At 44.5% G+C, this 23,152-nt stretch overlaps 2 protein-coding genes across 4 annotated transcripts; one reads left to right on the top strand and one right to left on the bottom strand.

Moving 5' to 3' along the window:
- Nucleotides 1-336: 336 nt before the first annotated feature.
- Nucleotides 337-7,612, top strand: LOC124008779 (homeobox protein PKNOX1-like). Of its 3 annotated transcripts, none has more exons than XM_046320323.1 (11): nt 337-494; nt 1,406-1,525; nt 3,348-3,484; nt 3,699-3,870; nt 4,385-4,558; nt 4,748-4,895; nt 5,189-5,286; nt 5,562-5,696; nt 6,637-6,713; nt 6,808-6,980; nt 7,109-7,612. In XM_046320323.1, exons 2-11 carry the CDS (start codon nt 1,475-1,477, stop codon nt 7,285-7,287), a joined length of 1,344 nt encoding a protein of 447 aa, XP_046176279.1. In that variant the 5' UTR covers nt 337-494; nt 1,406-1,474; the 3' UTR covers nt 7,288-7,612. The 3 variants fall into 3 exon arrangements, with proteins under 3 accessions (XP_046176279.1, XP_046176281.1, XP_046176280.1); XM_046320325.1 differs by having other exon boundaries at nt 338-494; nt 4,748-4,865; XM_046320324.1 differs by lacking the exon at nt 337-494 and adding an exon at nt 550-1,320.
- Nucleotides 7,613-8,249: 637 nt separating this feature from the next.
- Nucleotides 8,250-16,501, bottom strand: LOC124008023 (transmembrane protease serine 3-like). Its single transcript, XM_046318935.1, has 12 exons — nt 16,445-16,501; nt 15,924-16,197; nt 15,580-15,699; nt 15,242-15,254; nt 12,725-12,853; nt 11,337-11,383; nt 11,066-11,231; nt 10,731-10,903; nt 9,478-9,573; nt 9,222-9,364; nt 8,747-8,899; nt 8,250-8,374 (listed from the first exon to the last, which is right to left on the bottom strand). Exons 1-12 carry the CDS (start codon nt 16,499-16,501, stop codon nt 8,351-8,353), a joined length of 1,395 nt encoding a protein of 464 aa, XP_046174891.1. The 3' UTR covers nt 8,250-8,350.
- Nucleotides 16,502-23,152: the final 6,651 nt, after the last annotated feature.

The following is a 23,152-nucleotide window of genomic DNA, read 5'->3' as shown; positions in this document are numbered from 1 at the left end:
GGTGATTGTTCTGCAAAATTATCTTCACTCTGTCTTTTTTTGTCTTTGAATTAAATCTGACCAATAGCCATCTTAATTTTTTTTTTATGTCTTAGTATGGGTAGTCTCCTTCACTTCTTTGTTTAAAAAGTTGTCATTGCATCAGAAATATAAAACTCATGTCGTCAATTGTTAGGGATAATTTTTCAATGATTCATGTTTTAGTCATTTGTAGGCCTAGTCCATTACATACACTTTTAAGTGTGTATACATTTTATATAATATAAATGTATTTTTAATTCCTAATAATAATTTGTAATCATAATTTAAGCATAAGGGGAAGGATATCGGCCTCTAGGGGCGGGACAAGGCATGTTCGGAATTGCTTCTCCTCCCACATGTTGAATATTAATGAGAGAAAATAGTCTGCGAGCCTATACGTAGTGACGACACACGAAAACTGCGGGCCCGGATTGCAGCAGCCCCTTGTCACTGTGACGAAGATTGGCACTAAGGTAAGCTGTCACTCAAATTCCTCTTTTTTTTCGTCGCCCATCAATCTAACAATCGACGCAACATGCTTGAATGCAGTGGCTCGCCATGGAATGAGCCAATGTGCACTTTGCAGAATGGACAGTGAGCCAAAAAGACTGATCACACATAAAGGCAAGCTGTTGTGGCGAGAGAAAAAAAAGATGTCCGCTTGTTTGGAAAAGGCGCATTGGAAATGGTGAATGAGAAGGCCAAGCGTGTGTTGACTCATCTACAGACTATTGGATATTCGAATGTTATTATGAGAGATACCTAGTGATGACCGCAATGTAGATGGGATGTGTGCTGTTGACAGTTTTATTTGTTCAACATTTGAAAGCACCAATATTATCTGCTACATGTATAGCCTGAGCCGCTATACGATCTTTAGACAGCGAGGGTAGGATACACTAGTAATCAAATTGACACGAAATTGTTTGCACTTTTTTGTTTGTTATGGAAACACATTTGATTTTTTCCCCCCTTATTTATTTTTGCCAATGGATACGGCTTGCTAAAAAGAGATTCGTGGGCCTAGTGTCCCAGTTTAGGATGATGCTTGGTGAACATTGCGAAAAAAAGCTTTATATAATCAAAATGTGTGCCCGGAAGTTAGGGCTACTGACTGTACAACATACCTCCCACCCTGCACGCGCGTGAATTGATAACTGCACTGTCTAAATACCATTCTGATACACGCATACAGTGAGCAAGCATTTACCACACTCCAAAAAAGATGAATCCTCCTACCCCAGAAAGAAAGGCCCTGTGTTGGCATAGTACCCCGACTCTACGTTCTTCATTGGCTATGTATGTATCATGCAATGGTTATATCTAATCTATGACAACAACGAAAACCTTATCTAAACCCCATGTCTGATGCATTTGTCTGTAGGACTGGTAGCCACACAGGTCTTAGGTCTTGGACTGGAATGCCCGTGTATTGGCATCATTGGCAGCAACCATGATGGAAGCCCAGTCGGCATCTCTAGATGAGTACCCTGAGGTAGATCAGGTAAGAGATTGAAGACGAGGAGGAGTGAAGTTTGAACATTTTACAAAGTGGGTGGCCATATTCCAATGAATTAGCTGTGTGATGTTATATACCCCAAACTTAACCACAAATTCACTAGTAAATGAATAACTGTCTGAAGAAGTGTTCCTGTCCTGAATTCCCAATTTCAATGAGCTGCTGTGAAAGTTAATATTACACGCGTTAAAAGTCTATCAATCCTCTGTGGACTCCATGGCCTCCCAGCAAACATGGCAGAGATAGCGGGGGCTGAGTCTAACCACACATCTTCTAGCTCTCACATAAATGTGTATTTTAACACATTTGCCTTTCAATCAAAGTCATTGTTGCGCCATCACATGGCAATCACAAGGGCAAGGACCATCAATATCCAGAGACCGTGAGTGGGGGAATGTTTTTCAAATACTGTAACAGCCACACATCTACGGTGTGCAAGTAGGAGAGAGGCAATATTCCTCATCCTACATGTCATTTTAATATAATCTATGCCATTTAGCATATGCTTTTATCTATACGGAACAAAAATATAAACGCCACATGTAAAGTGTTGGTTTCATGAAATAAAAGATCTCAGATATTTTCCATACGCACAAAAAGCTTATTTCTCTCATTGAGTGTACTCATTTGTTTACATCCCTGTTAGTGAGCATTTCTCTTTTGCCAAGATAATCCTTCCACCTGACAAGTGTGGCATTAAACAGCATGATCATTGCACAGGTGCACCTTGTGCTGGGGACAGTAAAAGGCCACTAAAATGTGCTGTTTTGTTACACAACACGTTGCCACGGATGCCTCAAGTTTTGAGGGAGTGTGCAATTGGCATGTTGACTGCAGGAATGTCCACCAGAGTTGTTGCCAGAGAATCGAATGTTCATTTCTCTACCAACGTTGTTTTGGCAGTTCGTCCAACCGGCCTCACAACCGCAGACCACGGGTTAGCACGCCAGCCCAGGACCTCCACATCTGGCTTATTCACCTGCTGGATCGTCTGAGACCAGACAACCGGACAGCTGATGAAAGATAGACTGGTTTTCTGATCCACTCCCCTACTTTAGGTATCTGTGACCAACAGATGCATATCTGTAGTCCCATCCATGCGAAATCCATAGATTAGGGCCTAAGGAATTTATTTCAATTGACTAATTTCCTTATATGAACTGTAACTCAGTAAAATCTTTGAAATTGTTGCACGTTTTTATATTTTGTTCAGTATAAAATTACTTGCAGTCATGAGTGCATACATTTTTCCCGTGTGGGTGGTCTCATTAATCAAACCCACAATCCTGGCATTGCACGCACTGTGCTCTACCAACTGTGCTACAGAGGACCACTTTAAAGACCAACGAATCTCAGATCCAGTGAAGAATTAGGCACAGTTGGAATGAGCCTGACCTGAGGCAGTGTAGGACAGGGTCGTGTGTTCACTAGAAACCAAATGGAAAAAACTGTTGAAACAGGGAAGGACTAGAATGGATCATGAGTAATTTATAACTGTGTGTAGAAGTTACAGACAGTGTATTCATCAGGGTTCAATGTGAGTAGATAAATGGCTAAGGCGGTGTCTGAAAGCCGCTGAATTGAGACAGTGTTATGAGTGGAAAGAGTCAGACCAATATCTCTCTCCTCTCCCTGTGATATGTGTACTCACCCCATTACCACCCTGAGGGGGAGTCCTCTACCAACCACTGACTAACTTTACTGGATTTCACTCCTATCCCATCTGTTCTCCTCCACACTCCTTCTATTTTATCTGCCTTGTTTACCACTCTTCTCTTTACCATACTTGTCTCTTCCCTGGGTAAAGGTCTTGGTGCAGATGCGCGTGGGAGCGGAGGGGGATCCGGAGCAGAGTCTGACCGAGGGAAGCGAGGGGGGAGCAGGCAGCCCCTCTGCCATGCAGCCCCAGATGCCCATGGACACAGACAAGCAGGCCATCTACAGGTAGGCGAGTCATGGTACTCCTCCACTCCATCCTCTTCATCAGAGCTGTTTCCCTCTGTCCCCCCCCCCCCCCCCCCCCCCCCTCCTCCTTCATTTTCCTTCCCTTGTCCTGTTTATGACTGTGAGCTTGTGTGGATGTTGCGAGCGTCGGTGCATGACTGTGTGTTTGTGTACTTTCATTAACTGCGCCGACTGTGGCGTTAATCCTTTGCAGGCACCCCCTGTTCCCTCTGCTGGCACTGCTCTTTGAGAAGTGTGAGCAGTCGACTCAGAGCTCGGACTGCGTCAGCTCTGCCAGCTTCAACGTGGACATTGAGAGCTTTGTCCGTAGCCAGAAGAAAGAGGGCAAGGGCTTCTTCTGTGACGACCCGGACGTTGACAACCTGGTGAGGAACTCTGCACTACCAGGGTCTTGTTCATTTGGGCATGCAACTGAAAACATTTGAAAATGTTGTGCAACTGGAGAAAAAAATAGTTGTTTCTTATTGGATATGCCCAGTTGGTCCTTTCCTGTTTGTATGTTTTCTTCCTTTTGGTACCTAATGAACATGACCTAGCTATTACACGTCTGTCTTTGACGTTATAAGATAATATAACGAAGTTCCACGGCTGTTGTGCCCCTCAACAAACCACTCTTGAATTGCCTCTTTACATCGATCAATTGAAAGAGTGTATGTGTGATGGTAAATGTTTTATCAAAAAGAAATACATGTTGTGACCCATGTCTTTATTGGAAAGAACTGAAGAGACATGACTGACCAGCAAACTTATGTTGAATGACCTAATTGGTAAGGGTTAAGCTTAACCCTTGGCTACGGTCAGGGTTAGAGTTATGGGTTGGCAGCATACCTACCCATGGACTGCTAATGACCTCACCTGACCTTTGACCTCTGACCCCAGATGGTGAAGGCCATCCAGGTGCTGCGTATACACCTCCTGGAGCTGGAGAAAGTGAGCGACTTGTGTAAGGACTTCTGTAGCCGCTACATCGCCTGCCTGCGCACCAAGATGAACAGTGAGACCCTGCTGAGTGGAGGAGAAACTGACAGCCCCTGTTCCCCTGTCCAGATACAGGTACACACACTCACACACAGGTTATACACACACATTTCTCCTTCATAGATTATTTGTATCTTTCCCAGAGGGAACTTTGGCTATTGTATTGGGATTAAATGAGAAGCGCATAATAGTACAATTATACAAGATGAACACATGAATGTGAATGCAGTAAGGCTAATTCTGTGTGTTTCCCCCCTCCCCCAGACCTCCAGCCCACTCACAGGAACCCTCAGCCCTCAAGGAATTGTGATGTCAGCCTCGGCCCTGCAGCAGGGCAACGTTACCCTGACAACAGTCAATTCTGCTGGCCAAGTGTTAGCAGGTATGTCTCCGTGGCATACCACCTCTACAGGTACCCTCTCCTCTCCGGCCTTACTGTGTCCCTGTTAAGACAACTTCTAGAAATACTGGGTCATATTAATTATGGCACACCGTGGCAAAACTTTTTTCAGCGGATAACGAAAACAATATTTTCTTAGCAGGTTCAGGTAGTCCCTCCCTGTTTTAGTCAGTTTTCTTGAATCTGTGAATGTTGCCTCTTTTTTTTCAGAGTTGATTTCAAAGTTGATTATGGTGAGGTGCTGAGGGTCCTTGGATCAAGGTGTTACCAAAAATGCCCTAACTTTTATTTGTGTGTATGAGCAGGTGGTACAGTGTACCAGCCCATCACAGTAGTCACTCCTCAGGGACAGGTGGTGGGACAAGCTATCTCACCCCAGACAATACGCATCAACAACACACAGGTGAGGAATACACCACACACACAGACAGACACACGGTCACACAAACTACAGCCGGTTCTGTGAATTGTGGTCCTTCATGGTCCTTCTGTAGCTCAGTTGGTAGAGCATGGCGCTTGTAACGCCAGGGTAGTGGGTTCGATCCCCGGGACCACCCATACGTAGAATGTATGCACACATGACTGTAAGTCGCTTTGGATAAAAGCGTCTGCTAAATGGCATATATTATTATATTATTATTTAATTGACTGTGTGTGTGTGTGTGTGTGTGTGTACAGCTCCAGTTGCAACTCAATCAGGACCTAAGCAGTTTCTTCACCCAGGAGGACAGCTCATCCAAGAGCAACAAGAGGGGGGTCCTGCCCAAATCAGCCACCAACATCATGCGCACCTGGCTCTTCCAACACATAGGGGTGAGTGAAAAACACCTCGTCTCAACCGTTCCTAAGATTAGAATAATTTCAACTATAACTGAATGTAATGTAACCCAGAGTAAAGCTCTGCTAGGTTATTCCAAGGGTGTCTGAGCATGCTTGTGTGCACGTGCATGCATTTGGCCCCCGTCACGATGGCTCGTCCCATGATGGCTCGGAGCGGTTGCGTTGACAGAGACGGATGTGTTAGGTCCTCATATGACTGGCCCATGGTCTGCTGGCTAAATGCTAATCAGAGGTTAATCAGTAGACAGCCCACAGGCCCAATGGTGGACCTAACCAGACTGGTAGCTAACAGAGACCCTTTGTTCCCTGTGTGTGTTCGTGCATGTGTGGGTGTAGGTGTGTGTTTGTTGTGTGCCTGCGCGTGTGTGTAAGAGACAGTTAACTAGCAGCCAGATGTTAGAACAACCTAGCCCTCACAAAGACACTTTGAGATGACGCGTCTTCACTACAGCTTGTTCCTCTCTGCTTGCTCCCGAGCATCCAATCCTGGCCCTCAGGCCTTTGTACATCCTAAAGTTGAATCTAAATACATCCTGGTTGGGGCGAAAGCCCAACCTCCCAGTACCTCATCATATTTCCCCACATGGCCCACTAGCAATTTATACCGGTGTTATTAATGGTCGATGTGGTGCCCACAAACGTTGCATGATGGCAGATCAAGTAACAGAGAAATTGGGTAAAAAGGTATCCGACTAGTGGCCAGGCTGCTCCGAACTCTTAATTCACATCGAAGCGACTTTATTTAATCAACATCCTGTGCCGTTCCAATACAAATGGACTTTTAGTCTTACGTCATCCATCAACAGTCTCACAGTCATCCACCTACTCGGCTTAATAGGGAGCTAATACAACTCATTTGCTGTCAATGATTGTTTGTGTTCTTTACCCTTCTCTCTCTTTCTTTCTCTCTCAGCATCCCTATCCCACAGAGGACGAGAAGAAACAGCTCGCCATACAGACCAACCTGACCCTGCTGCAGGTCAACAACTGGTGAGGCAATCTTTCACACACACACCTTATACCCAAGTGTAGAAATGTGGCCTCAGATGATTGGCTTAGCCCCTGTCCGTCTCTCCCTCTCCAGGTTCATTAATGCTAGGAGGCGTATCCTACAGCCCATGATGGACAGCAGTGCCTCAGACACGCCCAAGAGCAGGAAGAGGACTCCCCAGAGCCGGCCCACCCAGCGTTTCTGGCCCATGGCCAACAACATTGCCTCGGCCGGTGTAGGGCAAGAGGTGGCCATGGACGATGACGGTAAATGCCCAGAAAAATGAATAATATGAAAAGTCTGCAACTCTGATATGCTCCTGTTGTGATTTATTAAACCGCAAGTGAGAAATCACAGTAGGAACATGTGGCTGAAGCTTGATCTTTTTCCTCAGTGACCATGGTGACGATGGGCATGAGTGTAGACGAGCTGCAGACACTGACCTCAGACGGTGCAACACTGGCCATGCAGCAGGTGATGATGGGAGGACACAGCGAGGAGGAGGAGGGCGAGAGCGAGGAGGAAGAAGAGGAAGAGGAGGAGGAGGGGGGTGACATGGCCGGATTGGAGTGACATACCACTACTGCGGGATGTGATGTCACACCCTCATGCATGCCTATGTTTGACTATATTACTCAACACTCATCACAGTGTCCAAGACAACCCACACTAGGCCTTTAAGGCCCTTCTAGAAACAGAAAAAAAGCTATTTTTATATGTAAAATGTTTGGAATGAAGGCTGTTTAATTTTTTTCATTTGGCTTTTTTGCTTAGTGTTTTTATTTTCTTTAGTTTGTTTTTTAAAGAATATTTATGTATGAACATTGAATGTCCAATATGGCTGACCTGCTTTTCAAGGTCTGTTGGATTTCTCTAATAATAAAATGTTCAAGAAAGATTCTCCTCAACTTTGTTTTTTTATTTCGGAGTGTAGACGCAGTATTTCCGGGGAGGATATCGACAGGGTGAACTAGGATGTATTGATAAGACATTCACACCCTTATGAGTGCAACATCAAAAATGAATCATTGGAGAAAAAAAAAAAAATTTGTAAAAATAAATACACATCTTTATGGCATTTAAAAATTATACAGGGTTTTACTTGTGTTCTCTGTACCATATTTCTCTACAAACACATCTGCTATTTAACGGTATATAACAGTGTACTATACACAGTACATGTTACAACTATTCAACTATGTTACAACTATTGTCTACATACACGGTTTGTGTGTAGGGATGGAAGGGGCTCACCTTCTAATATGAGACCAAGCTTAGACCAGGATTCAATCTGATCACCCTTTTTGGCTATGCCCCACTTACAGGCGACGTTACCGCGATCGTGGAGATCGCATTCAAAGTAAACGCTGCAGATGCCGGCTCAATCGGAATTGACCTTTTACCTGTCAACTTTGCTACAACGCGGATCCTCCACAGTTCGTATTGAATCCTGGCCCTAGTTCATCTCCCCAGTCCTCCATTTATTGTCCACCATTCCCCTCCATCTTGTTTCTCTGACTTTGAAATAGAGCTCAGCCTCAGATGGTGTCCATTCATTGTGGTGCTTAAGAACAAATCATGAGTGTCTCTTGAGTAAAGTCCTCTAAATATGTGAGCCACTGTATCCTTTTGGGGATCAAGGACTCAGTGCCTCTTCTTTCTGGGGAAAGATATCACAGAATGAGTGTGTGTCATTTTGATGTTAAATAGACTAACAGATTTAACTGACTAATCCTAAAGAATAAACTACCAACAGGTTTTCCATTGATTTCACTGGCTGGCTCAGACTTCAAGACTGCTTCACTCTTAAATGAACGGTTCATTCTGCAACTGGTGAAACTCTTAGTAAATCCAGGCCTAAATGAATGTTCATGTCTGAAAACATCCGACAGACTTTGATTTTGGGGTTTACTGTCCATTTAAACCATGTATCTCTCTCCTTTGCATAGCAGCCTTAACAGTATTGCAGTACTGTCTGCCACCAGCAGAGTTCATCAGTGCACCAGTATACAGTACCAACAGTAGAATTCACCTCCATCTGCTGGTGGATCCAGGTCAGAGCGTGTGAGATGCGAGTGTACATGGCAGGATTGTTCCTCCCAGCACAGCCATAGCCCCAGCTAGTGGCCCCCGCCAGCTTCCACACTGATGACTCCTCACAGGCCAGAGGGCCTCCGCTATCCCCCTGAGGAGCCAAACACACCAGGATTAGCAGCAGTGCATTTGACTCCAAATAGGTGAACGTTATAACACAAACCACACTGTGCTACGGAACGGTTAAAAGCAGCGGGTGACCGTTCTTGCGCCGTTGAACAGGAAATTGGTTGACATTTTCTGTTCATTTCCTGGCGATTCTACTTGCTGAATCACCACCATTTCGTGATGGCAAACACACAGTGGCCACCCCATTGCTTTTAACCGTTTGTCTCCGCTGTGTGCTTTTTGTCTGCACTTTGTCCTTTAGACAAATGGGGCATGGAACTCTGAGGTCCATTTCTGAAAGATACCTGGCAAGAGTCTTTGCCCCCCTCTAGGTAGCCTGCACAGACCATCCAAGGGGAGATGGCACCCTGGTACACTCCCGGTCCACTGCAGTCCCTGCTGGAGAGCACAGGGACCTGGGCAGAATGCATGGACACACTGGTCTCCCCTGGAAAGACACACACACAGAGAGAGGAAGGGCAGGAAAGGTGTATCACAGTATGTGCGGGCATGTGGTGCATGCTTGCGCATCTAGTCAGGTGTTGAATTTGAGCCCATCACCTCCATCCACTGTGGCACCCCACCCAGAGATCCAGCACATCTTCCCCTCCTCAAATCTCTCCCCATAGTTCGGCAGGCAGATAGGCTCAACCAGACCTGAAGAAAAAGACTTAGCCAATGAACCTGATGTGCTCTTTCAGATTTGAGGTGAATAAGAGCAGTTACTCGAAGGGCTCTATTCAATCCGTATCGCGGAAGTTCAGCACTAAAGCCCAATTCAAATGTAAAGGCAATGTTCCTGCGTTGGCGGGGGACTGTGTTCACAGTAAACCTTGCATACTATATGTCAGCATAATCAGAAATGAGCTTTACATTTCTATCACGCAATCTCTAATGCTTCCGCGATACAGATTGAAGATTGAATAGAGCCCTATATCACTATCACTCAGTAGGACAAGACAGACAGGAAGAATTGGGACACATTTTTTTGTTGTTTTGCCTTGGTACTCCATGATACAATGACTATGAGGTTAAAGCGCAGACTGACAGTTTAAATATGAGGGTACTTTCGTCCATATCGGCTGAACCGTTTAGAAAAAAATGATATTTGTGACTTTTTCACTCATCATTATTCAAGGTTTATCCACAATCATGGATAACATATAAGTGTTTATTTTTACCTTTATTTAACCAGGCAAGTCAGTTAAGAACAAATTCTTATTTTCAATGACGGGCTAGGAACAGTGGGTTAACTGCCTGTTCAGGGGCAGAACGACAGATTTGTACCTTGTCAGCTCGGGGGTTTGAACTTGCAACCTTCCGGCTACTAGTCCAACGCTCTAACCACTAGGCTACCCTGCCACCCCGACATATTATATTCTTATTTACAATAAAAGTCACTGCAAAATGACACAATACATTATTTACCATTCATTTCTATTGGGCACAAAATCATCTGAAATACAAACAGTAAATGAATCCAACACATGTGTAGAGTCACATGTGAGATGTAGTCATTGCGTGCTATGAATATGGAACCAAACACTTAACTTTTTACTACTTTAATACACATATGAGTTAATTTGTCCCAATAATTTTGGTCCCTTAAAATGGGGAGATTATGTACAGTGCTGTCATTTTTTAACGGTTCACCCGACATGGATGAAAATGCCCTCAAATTAAACCCGACAGCCTGCACTTTAACCTCATAATTATTGTGTCATTTAAAATCCAAAGTGCTGGAGTACAGAGCCAAAACAACAACAAAATGTCGCTGTCCCAATACTTTTGGGGCTCATTGTAGACCGTGGTACCATTAAAGGTAAGAGGCTCTGTTAGCTTCAATAGAGCGATGTCATAGTTTAAGCCCTTTGGTTGGTAGCGGGCATGGTAGACAATCTTCTCCAAAGAGCGAGACAGCACCCCATTGATCGGCTGATCTGTCAATCCCACTTGCACCACCCACAGCATGGTTTTTGTTGCAAACCTTGAGAAGGGATGGACAGTCAACCAATGAGACATCATATCACTTTAAAAAATAATGCTGTGTTCATGTAAGGTCAGTACAGTATAAATGTTTGTGTGTACGTACTTGCATGCGTGCGTGTGTGTGCGCACATGTGCACCTGTGTTTGTGAGAGAGACTCACCCGTAGACACAGTGTGCTGCTGTCACTATCCAGCGTGGTGTGATGATGGAGCCCCCACAGAGGTGTCGGTTCTGATAGTGCAGGCTGGCCTGCCAGGGAAACTGGCCTGGTTTGGAGACGTTCCCTCCCACAATACGAGACCTGAACATGGGCCTGGAGCCACAATCTGCAGGGGGCAGCCAAGGGAAAACCATTGATATGATAATGTTGCTAGTATGCACTCACAACGCACACACACACTTCCTAACTCCACTGTCACTCTTTCACTCACCTAGGCACTTGAGCACGATCACACTCTCAGAGCTGCACTGGGTCTTACTGGAAAAACAGAGAATGAAGGCTTATACTTACTGCCAACATACACACAGACAGTCTGTGGACCTGAGCAGAGAACCAATTGTATATAACATGCTGGAAATAACTTCAAAAAATGAAATTATACAGTAAACTGGTTCAAATGAGGTTCTTATCTGTATAACACCAATGCGAAAGTTTGATGTGTACCATGTACAAACCCAGTCAAGCCCTGATGTAATTGAGAAACATGACATGGACTGAAGTGAAACATGAGATCACAACTAGACTTATGAAGCAGAGCAGAGCAACATAAACAATCAACACACGCTTACGAAACATGCTTAAGTTACTGCCGCTGAGCAACATGCGTTTCTGAGGGAAATGCATTGACAAATACTGTATCATGCGCCACTTTGGGGGTACCTCCAGACAGTTACAGTGCCTTGCAAAAGTGTTCACCTCCCTTGCCGTTTTTCCAAATACACAGAAATTCTTGAGGGAAACCTGTTTCAGTCTTCCAGAGATTTGAGACTGGGACGGGGGTTCACCTTCCAGCAGGACAATGACCCTAAGCATACTGCTAAAGCAACCCTCGAGTGATTTAAGGGTAAACATGTAAATGTCTTGGAATGGCCTTGTCAAAGCCCAGACCTCGATCCAATTGAGAATCTATGGTATGACTTAAAGATTGATGTACACCAGCGGAACCCATCCAACTTGAAGGAGCTGGAGCAGTTTTGCCTTGAAGGATGAGCAGAAATCCCAGAGGCTAGATGTGCCAAGCTTATAGAGGCATACTGTAATTGCTGCAAAAGGTGGTTCTACAAGGTATTGACTTTTGGGGGTGGTGAATAGTTATGCACGCTCAAGTTTTCAGTTTTTTTGTCTTATTTCTTGTTTGTTTCACAAGAAAATATATTTGCATCTGCAAAGTGGTAGACATGTGTAAATCAAATGATACAACCCCCCCCAAAAAATATATTTTAATTCCAGTGTGTAAGGCAACAAAATAGGAAACATGCCAAGAGGAGTGAATACTTTCGCAAGCCACTGGAGCTCAAAAGGCTTCAGTTCCGATAACAGGAACGGGGAGACATTCAACCATCACAGCCCTGTTGACAGCCTCACATCAGCATAGTATGTAGTCCTTGCGGTGGCATACCGTAGCTTGATGGCACAATCAAGAATTTGTGTACTTAACGCAATTGTGCTTGTGAAAAGATCTTTGGTTGTAAGGGCATACGCCAGAAGAGGAAGAACTTGCGGCGGCAGCTGTACACTAGAACTTTAACAGAAAGACTGGCAGACTGGTAGCGAGCACAGTTGTATTTTCTGTCAGAAATGGATGGCCAAATGGTTCACCTGAGGAAGGTGGTGTTATGGATCTTGACAGTCTGCTGGCGATCTGGATGACTCAGGTTGACTGATACCAGGTTAGCCAGGAAGGCCGACTCGACAGAGGAGAGAGGCAGGGATCTGGAACTGATGTAGCTGAGCAAACAAGAAGGAACCACACAGACATTTACAGTTTATCGGGGCAAATAGTGTGAATCTTCATTTGCTGCTTATAAGGCAGTGGGTGGGTTTGGGATGCTATTATGCTGACGTTCTGTGACTAGATCCATTGACAGCACTATCCATTAATTTACAATACATTTATAAAAGTGGTCACAGGATCCTAATATACTTGGACCACAACGGAAATAAGTCTGTTGACTTTATTGTGTTTCATCCACAGTTATTTTGTATGTGTGTCTTTGATTTCATGTGCCTGTGTCACACCCTGACTTTAGTATTCTTTGTTTTCTTTATTATTTTGGTTAGGTCAGGGTGTGACATGGGTGATATATGTGTTTTTGTGCCTGTCTAGGGGTTTTGTATGTCTATGGTTGCCTAGATTGGTTCTCAATTAGAGGCAGCTGTTTATCGTTGTCTCTGATTGGGAACCATATTTAGGCAGCCATATTCATTGGGTATTTCTTGGATTATTGTCTATGTGTTAGTTGCCTGTGTCTACACTTATCTTATATAGCTTCACGTTGTTTTTGTATAGTTCGTTCAGTGTTCTTTCTTCATTAAAGAAGATGTATGCAAATCATGCTGCGCCTTGGTCTCATCGCTATAACGAACGTGACAGGCTGAGTCAACTGTATTTGTATTTTATAAAAGCAGTTAATTATTAGTCCAAACATACTCCTAACATTAACTAGGAAGGTCTTAAAGGGATACTTTGGGATTTTGGCACTACATCTTTAGTCTTTATCTACTTCCTGTGAATCAGATGAACTTGTGGATACCGTTTTTATGTCTGTGTCCAGTTTAAAGGAAGTTAGAGGTGGTTTTGTGAGCCTGTGGCGTTAGCACAATGACTGGAAGTCTATGGGTATCTACTATGCTAGCAGATACCCATAGACATTCAGTCATTATGCTAATGATAGTTAGCAATTGCGCTAGTGCTAATTAGCAACTTCCTTCAAACTGCACGCAGAGACTTAAACATTGTATCCACATGTTCATCTGAGTCTGGGAAGTAGATAAAGGGCTTCATTACCAAAATGATCCCCAAAATAGGAACGTGGCCAGATCCGTTGTAACACTGCCAATGGTATAACTGACAATCTTGACCTACTTAGAGCGCTGGTTGTTTGGGCTGGTGATTTTTCACTTCATTTAATGCCAGGCTGATTTTAATGGGATTAGCAATGCAGTTAATGGGACCTTTGGGTACAGAAATCCATTAGAAAGTCCTCCCTCTGAAAGCTGGGTAAATGTGGGTGTATTACAACGAGGAGGGAGAGCGTTTTATCACAAACTGCAGAGTCATGTCGATGTAATAGTCTCTATCTCCTCAGGCCTTGTGGGAGAATGGTTTCTATGGTGGAATGATCTGTATTCTCTGTGTGTCTCTTGACATTGCTCCACTCACCCTCACCTTAGTCATCCACCATGCCAGCCCCAGTGAACCTCTGACCCTTCACTTATCTTTTTACCCCTGTCACAGAGAACTAATTCAATTCCATTCAATTCCCAACCAGGTACCTGGAGTATCCCAGCTGTTTGCAGGCAGAATAACCCAGTGTGTGATCCCAGTTGGTGGAGCATACAGTCCCCCATACACCCCTACTGTTGATCTGCAGCACAGAGCTCCTCCCACTCAGACGCACTAAGAGACAGACAGACAGACAGACAGACAGACAGACAGACAGACAGACAGACAGACAGACAGACAGACAGACAGACAGACAGACAGACAGACAGACAGACAGACAGACAGACAGACAGACAGACAGACAGACAGACAGACAGACAGACAGACAGACAGACAGACAGACAGACAGACAGACATTAGTGTGTGTACAGGTTACTCTGTGAAAAGTCTGGCCTATCTGACCTAGCCTGGGGACGAGGTTACACAGTGAATAATGTGGATGAATGGTGCGAGGGAATTTCAAGCCCTTTATCAGGGTTACAGGGGTGGGGGTGGGGGTGCGTTTTTAGTCGTGCATGCGTGTGGGAGAGAAGTGTGCATCTCACCACATTGCAGTTCGTCCTCCCCATCTGCGCAGTCGCTGACTCCATCACACTGTGCAGATCTGGCAAAACACAAAGTGGATGTGCTACAGTGGAACTTCCCCATGCAGCTGACTCCTACTTTGGAAACAAGGAGGACACACGCATGTACACACAGACACACACACACATTTTTACACACACACCCACACTGTTACACACGGTGGTGGAATTGGAAAGAAGTCGTAGTAAAATCCTATGATTCTATGTAAAAAGCACGTCACAATGATAAGTAATGACATGTTGACCCCCCCCCCCCTGATTACACACATAACTTGTCGAGTCATTCAGGCCTCAAGAGTAACTTACTGCACCCTGTCTCCTGTTACACATATGACACACGATTCCTCTTACAATCACAATAAAACAGTACAGAACAACGATACTATTACAATAACACTATGAGCCACTCAGACGCTGTATACCCTAATCCTAGTACTTGACACTCTATCCTAACACACAACATTGCCTGTTGTAACAGACACTTTATAATGCAGCCATATAGTGTCAAGTGCAAATGTGTCCTTGATTTCAATCCAACGACACGTGGTTCAACATTACTGCTATAGACAGACTTTCTGATTATCTGTAATAATATGCTTGATAATGACTTTGTAATAACGAGGCCACAAACTGTGTTCCCTTACCTCCAAGCCCAATGCCTAGGGCTAGACTCAGGGCCAGTAGACCACACGCAACAATCACCAGCAGCAGCCAGTGTGCCAGGAGCTGGCTGCATAGGGTCTTAGTCTCCACCAAGCCGTCATCTGAACCAGCAGAAATGAACCATGAGAGAAAATCTAAACAACGGGGGACAGGGCAAAACTGGCACTAGTAAGGCCACAAACCATTAAGAGCCATGGTTAGCCCCAATACAACATGCGAGGCACTCATAGACAGAGCAAGGGGGTTTTCCTGATTCTGTGTCCAGACCACAAAAAACTCTTGACGCATAGATGGAGAGTCATTGTGTCCTCTGAGGCTTCCATACCGTGCATGAAGGGCCGGACCTTGATGAAGCGCATGGAAGGGAGGTAGCTGGTTGGGGTGAGCTGGCCCTGGCTCTTTGGGGTGGGGGCAGGGGGCTCCTGGAACGGAGCGGTGGGTACATGGGGGTCCTGGAGGTCCTGAGAGAAGGAGCCGCTGGTCTGGCCACTGAGGGGGCTGACATTGAAGGTGGTGGGGATCTCCACGGTTGGCAGGTCCTCGTGACTCACAGACTCAACCTCAATACGGAACGGGTCTGTTCCCTCTGCCCCAGACACCTGTATGGAGTGTGTACGAGAAAGAAAGAAAGAGAGAGAGAGACAAATAGAGAGACAGAGAGAAATAGAGGGAAGGCGTGCGAGAGAGAAGATGGATGGCGTGAGAGAGGGAGAGGGTGAGAAAAAGGGAAAATAGAACGAGATTGAAAAAGAGATGAGGATGAGTCTTCATGGTCAGTTGTTTGTTCATCTGAAAAGCATTGACGTTAAAACACGCAGACCTCGGGAGGTCAGTCTGGCTACACACCTCCCTCTCTTCGGCTAAACCATCAGCAGCAGTCTTGTCACTATCAGGCATGGCCATATCTCCTCACCCAGCTAATCATCTTGGCCCCATGGTAGTAAGATGACCACCACTGGAGGCTGGTTGGAGCGATGGGAGACAGACCAGACTCTCTCTCTCTCTCTCTCTCTCTCTCTCTCTCTCTCTCTCTCTCTCTCTCTCTCTCTCTCTCTCTCTCTCTCTCTCTCTCTCTCTCTCTCTCTCTCTCTCTCTCCCTCTCTCTCTCCCTCCTCTGGCCACACCCTGATGGAGAGAATGGGACACCTGAGCAGGTGCAACACCAGTGTGCCGTGCCACATAAAGGGGGGATCAAGTAACGTCTGAAAGCTCCTCGACCTCGTGGGTAAGGTTACAGTGGAGTATTCTGGGAAGACACTCAGGTCACATTGCTGCTACAGGTGTTGGGGGAATTAGGGAGGGAGTGGTGGGTCTGTGGTTGTAAGGTGAAAGGTCATAAGCCTACTTACTGGCTGTTCCATATGATGTGGTCAGTCAGGTGTACAGGCTAATAGAGATGGATGTAAGGAGGCCATGCATCTGGGGAATGCTCAGTCATTTGAATTGTGCAGTGCGTGACTGATCATTGGTGCATACTGTATAGGAGGAAGGTTTCTCTATTGTCAACAGGCAAGATCTCCGATGCGTACTTATCTGAGTCTAAGTGCATGACTAAAATAAAATACTATACGTTAGTAATTGTATAGTGAGCAGAACCTCTAGTGATCTAACGCCACCAATAGCAGTAATGTGTCACCAAGCAGTGGAGGGACGATGAGTTCCATTATTGGAGAACCCTTTAGTGTTTGACCCTTTTCCTCTGCTTCCTGTGTCTTGTTTCCTTGGGTGGTGCTTCGGTGTCTTTACATGTGAGGGTGTATGGCCATATGCGGTGGCGATTTTAGAAAATAAATCTTGCTGGCGCAACAAAAAAAACAACATGCCAGCAAAGCCACTACACAACACTAAACAATACATTAATTGCACTATATTGGTGATAAACGGTGCCGCCAAACTGTTAGGGCCTACAAAAAGCTGTCCCAACAGCACCATGGAGTGAATTCTAACCACTGCTACACCTTGGCTATCAGTGGAGCCTTGTCTGGCAGCGAACCAGTTCATTCAGCCTCATTTACTGCCTTTGTAAAAACAAAGCTGGTATGGCTGACTTGCTTAAACAAATAGTGGATTTTACTGACAATTGAGATGTACAAACTATGGCATAAGGGAATGATGAGCAGATAAGAGGCAATCCGTAATTTCGAATAAGACATTAATGAGTGAGCTAAGACGGATGAGGTCAAAATAACTATTTGTTCAGCACTTTTGAATTGTACAGTGACAGAATTCAGAACATGGACCGTTCTTACAGTATTCTCCCTGTACACCAAGTCAGAATTGTATGATAAATAAAGGGGGAATTTAAGCAGACAATGAAAGCTCTTACAATATTTGATGATGACATTTCTATAAAACAGGCTATATGGCTGCATTTGCACCACCAAGTCAGAGCAGTAGGTTAAGTTATGAGGGGGAACGGGACCAAATTATTAGGGTGAGGACCATGGGCTACTAACAGCATGCTAAACAACATACACGTATTATTACTTTCTTAGCTACAGTATGCATACAGTGCATTCAGAAAGTATTCAGACCCCTTTACTTTTTCACATTTTGTTACATTACAGCCTTATTCTAAAATTGATTAAAAATATATACACAGTGGGGCAAAAAAGTATTTAGTCAGCCATCAATTGTGCAAGTTCTCCCACTTAAAAAGATGAGAGAGGCCTGTAATTTTCATCATAGGTACACTTCAACTATGACAGACAAAATGAGAAACAAATCCAGAAAATCACATTGTAGGATTTTTAATTAATTAATTTGCAAATTATGGTGGAAAATAAGTATTCTGGCATATTACATAATTTATGAAGCAGTATACAATACATTTTTGGACTCACCATTGTGCTGTGCTCACTTAAACAGGAAGGCACGGCAGTCCTTCTTGTGTGCAAATTTTGCCATGAAACTTTGTCATCAAAGTCTGTCATTCTCTGGATGTATGGTGCTTTCAAGACGACTGGTCGAATCATGACATCAGAGATCTTCAGGTCAGAGCTCTAGAAAGAGGCCCGAGTTCCCGAGTTGGATGACCGTTCAAAACCTATTTTCTCAGTCAGAGCTTGTTTTTTTTCAGAGTTCCCAGATGTCTTGAACTCACTGAAGTCTGAGATTTCCCAGTTTCTAATGGTTTTGAATGAGGCAGAAGTCATGCTGGATTGACAGCATGGCCAATGTATTCAACCTTCTCTGGCCCATGGTGTTACATGAATGTTTATCCTTTTCAGCTTGGAAAACAGACCCTTTCAGACAGATGTTTTAAGCCCTTAAACCCAGACTTGGACCACATACCCTCTCCACTGAATAGCAGGGGAAGCAAAATAGTGATTGCTTTGCAACGCTCACAGTTAGTCAGTCACTGATTCCTTCCAAACCACTCATTGTTGAATTTGCGTTTTACAACTTGTTGTGTAACGTTTATGTCCATTGGCTAATGAGCACAGATACATTTTATCTACAGTATAATTTCTCTTCATATGACAAGGATTGAAAATGATTTGCCAGTAGATTGTCGATGTGATTCCTGACGATGACTGCATGTCTAGCTAAGATTTTGAAAGTATGATGTTGACATGGTCAGTCCAATCAAAGCTACGGTAGATATAACGTGATTTGAAATCATTTTTTATCTGTGGACAATGACCTTAAGCCTTCTTGGATGGGCACTTCAAATGTAAATCTATGGCAGCACCCAAGGGGGCTTGAACTTTCTTGCTCTCCCTGTAGATTTTGCGGTGACATAGTGTCCCCATGAGTGACAGAACACTGAGCCAATCACAGCGCAACTAGAGAACATTACCAACCCCTACGCTCTGTATTTTCCGCTGGCTACCTCTCCATTTTAACTCAAACAAGCAAAAAAAGAGACCATGTTTGTTGTACGGCTTTATCAACTCAATACATGTTTTAAAATGTTGTTTTCAAACTGATATGTGACACGTTTTAATGCCAAAATAACCTATTCTGCCCCATCTGCCCTGAATGACGCGTCGCCACTGGCCATGTGTATGTGAACGTTCTTCCTCTTTCAACGACTCACCATACATGTGTAGGAATAAGGAGAGGGCATTCATAAATGAGGACTAGGATGTTTTGGAAATATCTTACCAGCAGATGTCAGAACCTTGTTCTTTGTTCAACCCTACAGCTAAAGGGGTTCTCGATGGGATATACAGTATCTAAATGTGTCTTTCCAATGTGATTATTCGCATCCTATCTCCAAGCTTCCTTCTCAACTGCATTGATGGAGAAGGTCCACGATCCCTCCCTCCAATGAATTTTGAAGAAGGAGACGAGGAGAGAGGCTGCAAGGAATCGAGGAAATATGGATTGAGAAAGAGACCTGGACGTAGAATTGTCCACATAGCCTGTGACACAGCCAGGCTACAGTTAAACTATGGGAACCATGCTCATACAGAGTAACACAATCGCCCATGAAGACAGCTAACTAAAGGCTAGGTAAATGCTAAATCGTAGCTGAAGTGGTGGGTAGTTTGGTAGCGTTGATTCAATTTCACAGCTTTGGGTACAGTAATATCACGAAGCCAAAGTTAGGCTCCCCTTTTAATCCCCTCCTCTTCCTCCTCCTCTCAGCTCTCAGCTCTCAGCTCTCAGTCACGACTGTGCAGATAAAGACTGTATGACTCAGCAATCAGAACCGAACTGCACGCACAGTCAGAATGAATACCTCAAATAACCACATCCATCCGGCTTAGATGCATCCATTATAATGACTCTGTTATAATGGTGATTGGTTAGCGCAATAGTTGGGGTCACTGTGGAGTCCGTTTGGGGGGTGAGTGTGTAGCAGATGGAGATTTGTGAAGCTTGCTCCTTAGCTTGAAATTTAATAAGAGGTACGGCTAAGCAAGCAGCGTGACACCTGTTCACATCTTCTCACCTTGCCTCCTTCTCAAAACAAATTGGAAAATGTTCGCGAGACCTTGGACCTTGTCCTCCAATATGGTCGAGGAGGCGGCGAGGAGTTAGTTCCGAGGAATGGCGAGTGACACATTTAGAAAGAACCCTCGCCTTGACTTGGTCAATTTATTGACCTTCCTGTCTGTACATTGGGTTAGTGCTCTGAATAATTTGCTGCTCGATAATGATCCACTATTTCTAGTCTAGTTGAGAAGTAAATACTGTGAAATATTTGATCTTTTTTAGTATCATCACTTTCCAGCCAGACAGTGTCTAGACTAGCCTACATGAAATCCTATCACACTGTGAAAAGAGTGCATCAGTCGAGTCTGGCTTGGCTTGATTCAGTGGCCTCTATTACGTGTGTGTATGTATGTGTAATTATCTAAAGGCTGCTACAGGTCCCATTACCTCCCAGTGATGGGGTTATACTGTCCTGTTCCCAGTCAGTATCACATTCTCAACATCCTACTGTACATTCATATCCATACATCTTCCATTGAATCACTCTAGTCTATGTTCACATCATTATGTAGGCGTGACCATTCAGAGAGCCCATTCATTAGCACCATTCCCCATCTCCCCTACTATTTCTGATAGAGGATGTTCACAACGCGACAAAGATAACCTGGGGTCCAAGCTCTGCTGGCTGCAGTGGAGGGGGTGTCAGGGCCTCTATGATAAACTGACAAGGGACAAGGCCAAGCACACATCATAGAGGACCCCACACACAATCCCAATGTTTTGAGCTGCTGCCCTCCATGAGGGCCCCAACTGTTCAGCAAGAAGAGGAGCAAGGCAAGTTTCATATCATCAGCCATCGGGCTGCTGAACAGTGGGACATAGGATGATGCAGGCCCAGTACAAGGTCAGACAGTAGGCCGCAGAGACTTTGAACATGTGAAAATGTAGCCTAAATGTAACGGATGTGAAACGGCTAGCTTAGTTAGCGGTGCGCGCTAAATAGCGTTTCAATCGGTTACGTCACTTGCTCTGAGACCTTGAAGTAGTAGTTCCCCTTGCTCTGCAAGGGCCGCGGCTTTTGTGGAGCGATGGGTAACGATGCTTCGTGGGTGACTGTTGTTGATGTGTGCAGAAGGTCCCTGGTTCGCGCCCGGGTATGGGCGAGGGGACGGTTTAAAATTATACTGTTACATTGATGCTGTTGACCCGGATTACTGGTTGCTGCGGAAAAAGGAGGAAGGTCAAAAGGGGGGTGAGTGTAACGGATGTGAAACGGCTAGCTTAGTTAGCGGTGCGCGCTAAATAGCGTTTCAATCGGTTACGTCACTTGCTCTGAGACCTTGAAGTAGTAGTTCCCCTTGCTCTGCAAGGGCCGCGGCTTTTGTGGAGCGATGGGTAATGATGCTTCGTGGGTGACTGTTGTTGATGTGTGCAGAGGGTCCCTGGTTCGCGCCCGGGTATGGGCGAGGGGACGGACGTAAAGTTATACTGTTACATAAATGTGTGACTTGTGTACTAACTTTCCAGTTTTCCATGCTGCGTGTAATATATTGTGTTGTGTATTTGTAGGCTGACGTCACAAAAAGCCTTTCCATGTAATTGGCCAATCAAGTATAGATCTGTACTATACAGAATTCTTGGGACGTCCCTCCCTCATTGAAGTTTAAATGTACAATGGTTATGGTAAGGGTTCTGGTTCTGGTTAAGGTTAGGATTAGGGTTTAGGGTAGGGCATAGCTGCGGTAAGTAGTTTGGAGGTGGGCGTGCTGCAAAAACAATTGGCCCGCACTACAGAAGTCTATATCTGTCAGCTAACACAGGACTAGTAAAGACCCCGTGCACTACTTTTGTGATTTTTATTTTACTAAATGTATTTGTATCTGAGTGTTTACCAGAATTTGTAACTTGAGGTTTATAATTATCTGTACAAAATAGTTAATCTAATAATACTTGCTTGCAAAAGCACCATGCACCAGTTTCTTGCAAAAGCACCATGCTCTACCAAATGAGCCAGGTCATGAACCACTTGATATTTCAATGTACTCAGTTACTGTATTGTGCATTGATTTCTTTATGGCGATGGAAAGTCAACAGGTACAAATCTAGATGACCAGCCTATGTACAATACAGTAATGTAGATTTACATTAAGTGGTTTGTAAGTATGGTAAATTAATACTGCACAAAAAGTGGTTGTTTTCCATCTTATTTGATCAAGGAAAATATTGAATTTGATGTGGGCATGTTTTGGGTCTTTGCATATAACTTTACAGGACTAGTAAAGGCCCAGTGCACTACTTTATAAAATATTTTTATTCGTATGATTCTTTTGAATTCCGATGTTTCGGGGGGTGCTGCAGCACCCTCAGCGCAACTTCTTCTCGCGGCTATGGTGTAGGAACGTCCCAAGCATCCCAGATAGCACTGACCATAATGTGTAACATAATGAAGGACCCCCCAACCCGATTCACACACTGCCTCTTGCTCCAAAGAAATGCCAAGTATCCTCGCTCTGCTTGCTCCCATTACAGTCCTGTTAAGACAGGGTTCTTTGCTCCCATTAATAAAAATCCCTGGCTACAAATGAGTGTTGGGCTCTACCTATAACATTTGTATTGATTTCATTCGAATTAGCCCACTGCTTCCTGGGTGCGCACAACACCTGCCCT

This window comes from Oncorhynchus gorbuscha, linkage group LG21, assembly GCF_021184085.1.
Source record: "Oncorhynchus gorbuscha isolate QuinsamMale2020 ecotype Even-year linkage group LG21, OgorEven_v1.0, whole genome shotgun sequence".
Classification (NCBI taxonomy): Eukaryota; Metazoa; Chordata; class Actinopteri; order Salmoniformes; family Salmonidae; genus Oncorhynchus; species Oncorhynchus gorbuscha.
The sequence above is the reverse complement of the archived record's forward strand: the minus strand, read 5'-3'. Positions and strand labels throughout refer to the sequence as shown.